The sequence below is a fragment of the Glycine soja genome, chromosome 10 (assembly GCF_004193775.1).
Source record: "Glycine soja cultivar W05 chromosome 10, ASM419377v2, whole genome shotgun sequence".
Taxonomy (NCBI): Eukaryota; Viridiplantae; Streptophyta; class Magnoliopsida; order Fabales; family Fabaceae; genus Glycine; species Glycine soja.
Genome location: NC_041011.1, coordinates 18,436,409 through 18,444,482, shown reverse-complemented (window position 1 = coordinate 18,444,482; position 8,074 = coordinate 18,436,409). Strand labels below are relative to the sequence as shown.

Below are 8,074 nucleotides of genomic sequence, written 5' to 3'. Positions count from 1 at the left end.
TACACAAAACTTAGTCGTATTCATCGACTAATACGAGTCTTCTCGCTCAGCGGATGGACTCAAGCGGTACGCTTAGCAGGATGACCCTTCGCTTAGCGAACATGGACAAGTCATCCTTCTTCCTGATTCTTCCTCGCGCTCAGCCAAGGGAATGGTGCGCTCAGCGGATGGCTCGCTAAGCCAGCAGATTGGCTTAGCAAGCAGATGAAAATCAACACTTCACAAACATGCCTAATTAACCTGAAATTGTGAGGAAATGATTATTAAATACACAAAATGGGAGTACTAAGTATTTATTACCTATCTTTAACAAAAATTAATTGCAACACTACAAAATAACCATAAATTGGAGGAGTTTGATACATTTTACACATGTTTTATACATAAAAGTTAGTCGTATTCATCGACTAACAAGAGGCTATCAATGTCTTATGCTTTTTATGTTCCAAAAACCATCAGAGTCTTTTGGCCAAGACTATCAAAGTATTCTTTACTATTCCAAGACTATTAAAATTTGTTGTCTTACAGAGACTATTAATGTCTTCTGCTTTTTACATTCCAAAGACCATCAGAGTCTTTTGGCCAAGACTATCAAAGTCTTCTTTACTATTCCAAGACTATCAAAGTCTGTTGTCTTGAAAAGACTATCAATGTATTCTGCCCTTTATGTTTCAAAGACCATTTGAGTCTTTTGTCAAGACTATCAAAGTCTTCTTTACTTTTCCAGGACGATCAGAGTCTTTTGTCAAGACTATCAAAGTCTTCTTTACTTTTCCAGGACTACCAGAGTCTTTTGTCGAGAGTTCAATGTCTCCTTTACTTTTCAAAGGCTATCAATGTCTTTCATCGAGACTTCAATGTCTCCATTACTTTTTAAGGCTTCAAGGTCTTTTATTTTGTGTACCTCATACTTCATACATTTATTCTTTTGACAGGTTTCACTGCTTGGGTTTTCGCTAGTTGTCGGTCGGGTGGCAAGATCGCTAGGATGAAATTAATGTCCTTATCTATACTTACCTTTTCATTTTCAATAAAAGATAAGTAAGGAGGGGTAACTGTCAGACCCTAATTTTGTCTAGGGACTATCATTTACAAACGTTTTGATTCTTGCTAGCCGAATTGAGTTATTTGACATCAGTTGCTGCTCAAGACAGAAGATTATTCAAGGTTTCGGTAAAGGATGCAAAAAATACCCAAATGGGATGGCAAAAGGGTCATTTTAAAGCTATTTCTGACCCCTGGCTCGCCCAGGCTAGCCTCTGGCTCGCCTGGGCCCCTAAATAGCTTAGGGGTGAAGTAACTAGCTTACCTGGGCGAGCAGGTTTACTTCAAGTTGAAGCAACAGCTCGCCTGGGCGAGCTGCAAGTCAACCAAGTCCCCTCATTTCCTATAAATAGGCGTGAAGAGGGGGGGTGGGCTGAGGAAGGGGGTTCAGCTTTCTAACATTGAAAGGATTTAGTGAAATTTGAAGAAAAGAATGAGAAAGAAAAGAAAAACGATGCCGAGGCACTACCGAATCGCGATCGTAATCGATTTCCACATCGTTCTTCATTCGTCAACCGGTTAGTATTTATTTTAAGTATTTGAATACAATCTATGCACCCTTAGGGGTCCTCTTTGTTGATTCATACATCTTCATCTCATTCTTCTACCATCGTAATCTCTTTTCTTTTGGTAAAGTGAGTTTTGGCCGATCATTTGCGTCACTAATCACCTTTTAATGAGTTTGAAGTTTAATAAGTGAAACCAAGTTAAAATCAACGTATAACCGAGCTTTTGTCCACAAAAGTTGCTTGAATCCATTCAAGGTCCAACGCCTTAATGGTCTCTTTTATTTTTGTTGGTCAAAATGAACCTTTCAAAAGTTTAAAAGCAACTCGACGCACAACTTTCTTACTTTCAAAGAATTACATAGGTCTTAGTTCTTCATCGCACTTGAGGATACGTACGAGCAAGGGTAATGCTCTTGTCGACCCCAAAAAATAAAGAAACATAAAAATGGAAAATAAATAATAATGAAGTCACATTTTTGCACATTCGATTAAAGGCTACCGTCCCTTGTGACGGACGCACGAGGTGCTAATACCTTCCTCGCGCGTAAACAACTCCTGAACCTTTATTCTTAAAATTCACAGACCCTTTTTTTGGTTTTCTTCAAACATTTTCCTTGAGTAAACATTGTTGGTGACTCCCGTGCATTTTGTTTTTTTTGGAAGATGCACCCTCGAGTCTCACCTTGCCTTCCTGCCGAAAGGTAGGTTATGACATTCGCAAACGTTCAAGATGAGTTAGTGGCTCTGTTGTGAGACTACCAAGACATATTCGCTTGGTCTTACCAAGATATGCCTGGTTTGAGCTCAGAAATTGTACAACACAAGCTACCTTTGAATCTCGAGTGCTCCCCAGTGAAGCAAAAATTGAGGAGAATGAAACCTAAGATGTCTCTAAAGATAAAGGAGGAAGTAAAGAAACAATTTGATGCAAGTTTTTTGGTTGTTGACCAGTACCCGGAATGGGTCGCCAATATCGTACCAGTCCTGAAAGAGGAAGGGAAGGTGTGAATGTGCGTGGACTATCGAGATCTAAACTAAGCCAGTCCAAAGGATAAGTTTCCTTTACCGCATATCAACGTTCTCGTGGATAACACGACCAGTTTTTCCCAATTCTCCTTCATGGATGGATTTTCAGGTTATAACCAGATAAAGATAGCACCAGAGGATATGGAAAAGACAACTTTCATTACTCTATGGGGAACCTTCTGCTATAAGGCTATGTCGTTTGGGCTGAAGAATGTTGGGGCAACATACCAGCGGGCCATGGTGGCATTATTCTAGGACATGATGCACAAGGAGATAGAGGTCTACATGGATGACATGATCGTGAAATCAAGAACGGAGGAGGAACACCTTGTCAATTTGCGAAAGTTGTTTAGGCGACTACGTAAATACAGGTTGAGACTGAATCCCGCAAAGTGTATGTTTGAGGTAAAATCCAGAAAGTTGCTCGACTTTATTGATAGCTAGAGAGGAATAGAGGTGGATTCGAACAAGGTGAAAGTGATCCTTGAGATGGCCAAGCCACATACAGAGAAGCAAGTCCAAGGTTTCTTGGGGAGGTTGAACTACATCGTAAGATTCATATCATAGTTAATTGCCACTTGCGAGCCTCTTTTCATATTGTTGTGCAAGAATCAGTTTGTCAAATGGGACAATGATTGTTAAGTAGCATTTGAGAGAATTAAACAGTGTTTAATAAATCCTCATGTGCTCGTGCCACCGGTGCCTGGGAGACCTCTTATTCTGTACATGATAGTGTTAGATAAGTCAATGGGATGTATGTTGGGACAACACTGTGAATCCAGAAAAAGGGAACGAACCATCTATTACTTGAGCAAGAAATCCACAGCATGCGAGATGAACTACTCGTTGCTAGAAAGGACATGTTGTGCCTTGGCATGGGTAGCTCACCGTTTGAGGCAATATATGTTGAGTTACACTACTTGGTTGGTGTCCAAAATGGATCCCGTCAAGTACATCTTCGAAAAGCCCGCTCTTACTAGGAGAATAGCTCGGTGGCAGGTTTTGTTGTTAGAATTCGATATCGTCTATGTCACTCAGAAGGCAATAAAAGTGAGTGCTTTGGCAGATTATCTAGCTCAACAACCCATAAATGATTATCAGCCTATGCATCCAAAATTCCCTGACGAGGATATTATGGCCCTATTTGAGGAGGAGGTTGAAGATGAAGACAGAGATAAGTGGGTTGTGTGGTTTGATGGTGCATCTAATGCACTAGGTCATGGAATTAGGGTAATGTTGGTTTCGCCAGACAAACAATGTTTGCCTTTCACGGCTAGGTTGTGTTTCGACTGTACAAACAATATGGCGGAGTACGAGGCATGCACCCTAGGGATCCAAGCAGTAATTAACTATAGGGTTAAGTTGCTCAAAGTATATAGAGATTCGGTGTTGGTAATTCATCAGTTGAAAGGTGAATGGGAGACCAGAGACCACAAGTTGGTTCCTTACCAGGCTTACATCAAGGGATTGATGGAACTCTTTGGTGATATATTATTCCATCACATACCTATAGAGGAAAACCAGATGGCCAACGCCCTTTCCACTCTATCGTCCATGTTCAAAGTAAGCCCTCACAAAGATTTCCATGCATCGACATCAAATGTCGTGTTGAGCCTGCACACTGTTGTTTGATAGAAGAATAGGAGAATGCTAAACCTTGGTACTTTGATATCAAATGATACATTAAGGACAAGTGTCACAACCTACCTCGCGACGAGACAACGAAAGCATATAAATAAAAGAAAAGCACGTTCATCTCCTACGGAGAAAACGAGTGGAGTCACCGTTGTTCACTTTCCCATATGGTTCCTTTTACTCCAATTTTTAACAAATATATTCAAGGGAAATGAAATACCGGCAAGCGCACCAGGTCGTCAAGTATTTAAAATTAAAATGGAGTGATCCGTGTATCGAACTCAGGGAACTTGTTTATTAGACAAATTTTTATTCAGAAATAGGGCATTGTGTGAACAAACATTGATACTTGAGAATATAATCAAAAGTAAACTAGATGCTATGTTAAAGAGCAGTAAATGCAAGTAATTAAAAAGTTGACAGCAATAGGTAAAATGTGTTGGGTCTTTCTAACAAATAAGTTGATGCATATGAGGATATTTCTCTAATTAATCATGTTCTTGTGTTCTATGTTGTAGCCTAAAGTACTAAACCTCGATCCCTCGTAAGTTGACTAAAAAAACTATACAATTGAGAAAACTATACATGTTTTGAAAAAGGTTTTTCTATACAAAAGTTAGTCATATAAGACGACTAACAACCACCAATTTTTTTTGAGGAAAATGTTAGAAAACCCAAAAAGAGGTCTGCGAATTTTGAAAATAAGGGTTCGGGAGTTGTTTACATAAGGGGAAGGTATTAGCACCCTACGCGCCCATCACAAGGGATGACAACCTTTAATCGAGTGTGTGTAATGTGACTTCAGAATTATTTGTTTTTCCCCTTTTATATTTTTATTTTTTTGGGGTCGACAAGGGGGTTTCCCTTGCTCCTACGTATCCTCAAGTGCAATGAGGAATTCAGACTTACGTAGTTCTCTAAGTCTGAGTGTTTATTTGTTAAATTGATTTTATATTTTTGAAAGATTTATTTTAACTACGAACAAAGAGTCATTTAAGGCGTTGGACCTTGAAAAGATGTTTTAAATTTTGAAAAGTGGAGAGAATCGTTAAGGTGTTGGACCTTGAAATGATCTCAAGTGATATTTGATGAAATGAAGTTTAGTTATGAGTTGGTTTTATCTTGGTTTTGTTTATTAACTTTCAATCTCTTTTAAAGACAATTTTATGGCACTAGTGATCGGTTAGGATTAAACTTTGCAAATAAAATGAGATCATCGTTGATAGATGGAGAAGATGAATGTGCATATAATAACAAGGGGGACCCCTAACGGTACATAGATCACATTCAATCCTTAGAAACAAAACTAACCGATGGTCGCACAAAGAACGCAGAACAAGAAAACTATGTAGGGAATGACCACGGTAGCAATTCGGTAGCGCCTCGACTTCGTTTCCTATTCTTTCTTCCTCTTCTCTCTCAATTCTCTCTTATTTGATGGCCTAGGCAAGCCAGATGCTAGCCTGGGTGAGCTAGGGTTCAGAAAAATCCAAAAAAGACCCTTTTGCCCCCTTCCTTGGTATCCTTTTGTACTCTTGATCAAAATACTGAGTGATTCCTTGCTTTGCACTGTAACTAGCACTTAATATTGTAATTCGACTACCGAGAATCAAAATATCAGTGAATGGTAGTCCCCGGATGAAATTAGGGTCTGACAACAAGGAATACCCACCTGAGGCCTCTGACAACGACAAGAGGACATTACGTTGGTTGGCAATCAGTTTCCTCTTGAGTGGGAATGTCTTATATAAAAGAAACCATGATATGGTGTTGCTTTGATCTGTGAATGCAAAAGAGGCCAAACAGATACTATTGGAGGTGCATGAGGGATCCTTTGGTACCCATGCCAATGGACACGCCATGGCCTGAAAGATTCTGAGGGCGAGATATTACTGGCTCACTATGGAGAATGATTGTTGTGTTCATGTGAGGAAATGCCATAAATGCCTGACCTTCGCTGATAATGTTAATGCTCTACCTGTACCGTTGAACATGTTGGCAGCATTGTAGTCATTCTCAATGTGGGGCATAGACGTGATTGGGGCTATCGAACCCAAGGCTTCAAATGGGCATCGCTTCATCTTAGTCGCCATTGATTACTTCACCAAATGGGTGGAAGCAACCTCATACGCTAACGTGACTAGGAATGTGGTGATTAGATTCATTAAGAAGGAAATAATTTGCAGATATGGGTTGTCCAAAAAGATCATCACCGATAATGCCACCAATTTGAACAACAAAATGATGAAAGAAATGTGTGAGGATTTCAAAATCCAACACCATAATTCAACTTCTTATTGACCCAAGATGAATGGGGCAGTTGAGGCCGCCAATAAAAACATCCAGAAGATCATTCAGAAGATGACAGTGTCGTACCAGGATTGGCACAAGATGCTACCCTTTGCATTGCATGGTTATCAGACTTTTATACGCACATCTATTGCGGCAACCCCATTCTCTTTGGTGTATGGGATGGAAGTTGTGCTCCCTTTTGAGGTGGAGATTCCTTTTTTAAGAATTCTAGTGTAGTCAGGATTGGAAGAAGTGAAATGGGCCTAAGCACGTTTTGACCAGTTAAACCTTATTGAGGGAAAGAGGTTGGCTGTCATGAGCCACGAGCGGCTATATCAAAGCTGAATGAAAAGCACTTTTGATAAAAGAGTATGCCCCCGTAAGTTTAGTGAGTGGGACCTTGTTCTGAACAAGTATCGCATGTTCAGAAAGAACACTGTGGGAAATGGGCCCCAAACTATGAAGGACCATTTGTGGTGAAAAAGGCTTTCTCGGGAAGAGCATTGTTGCTCATGGATATGGATGATGAAGAGCTACCTTCCCTTGTGAATTTTGATGTCGTCAAGCAATATTATGCATAATACTTGGGGTAATTCAAGAGCTCAACCAGGGCCTCCCCGAAGACTCGTTAGGATCTTCACGTCTTAGGCTATTGTTGTAACAATAATCGCAACGTTAATGAATATAGATTGATGATTTGTATCTCTCCCTCTAGTGTTGTGTCCTTTCACTTTTTTATTGTCGTTGCACATGAATGTACACTCTCATTTTTGCTCACTCACATGACCAACACTCCGGAGCCAATGGTCGAATCTGCACGATCAAAAGTCACTCGTTTGGCACATTCAATAGGGGTGCTATAAGCATTGAGTAAAATTGAACAAAAAAACAAAAAGAGAAAACACAACACTTGGTTATTTATTGCGTTAAATGAATGTTCAATAATAAACATGCATGCGACTGCATCTTATCATCTCTAAGTGTTTTGTAAAGGGAAAATGAATGAAGACACATTTTAGGTTATGGTCGGCGCCACACCAACTTGGGTAAACCTAGGGGCAAATAGGAAAGGCGATATGAGCATTTCATAGCATTTTAAACATTTTCATGTTAACATCCTCTTTGTCAAGGCATTAGAGCAGGTGCCAATATGTTCTAAGTCCATGATCGGATTTGCTCATGATCGAAGAAAAGAATTAGGAAGGATGAGATGGCAAAGCCTCGACTACAACCACGCGTCCGGCTAAAGACGTTAAAGAAGTGCTCCTAAGAGGCAACCAAGTATCTCTAAATTTTGCTCTTTAATTTTATGTTTTATGTTGTCTGTTGCAAGTTAATGGTGTTCATTTTTCTTTTTTAATTATCTCATGAATTTGCTTAGGATTTATACGTAATTATAAGGCTTATAAGAAAAAATATATATAATAATAATAATAATAATAAAGTTTAAAAAAAAATAACTCGCTTGGGCGAGGGATCTGCTCGCCTGGGCGAGTTAGCACGGATAGCAGCCTTAAATAAGGGTGTGAAATCTGATTCCACCCCCATTTTCTCCAAATTTCAAAAGC

The 8,074-nt window shown here is 39.6% G+C and overlaps 1 protein-coding gene across 1 annotated transcript; it reads left to right on the top strand.

Moving 5' to 3' along the window:
- Window positions 1–3,326: 3,326 nt before the first annotated feature.
- LOC114371496 lies at window positions 3,327–4,211 on the top strand. The gene has a single exon (XM_028328913.1). It carries the CDS (start codon window positions 3,327–3,329, stop codon window positions 4,209–4,211), a length of 885 nt encoding a protein of 294 aa, XP_028184714.1.
- Window positions 4,212–8,074: the final 3,863 nt, after the last annotated feature.

Coding starts and splice junctions, on each gene's coding strand:
- LOC114371496 (XM_028328913.1), top strand. CDS start 3,327: ATGGGATGTATGTTGGGACAACACTGTGAATCCAGAAAAAGGGAACGA.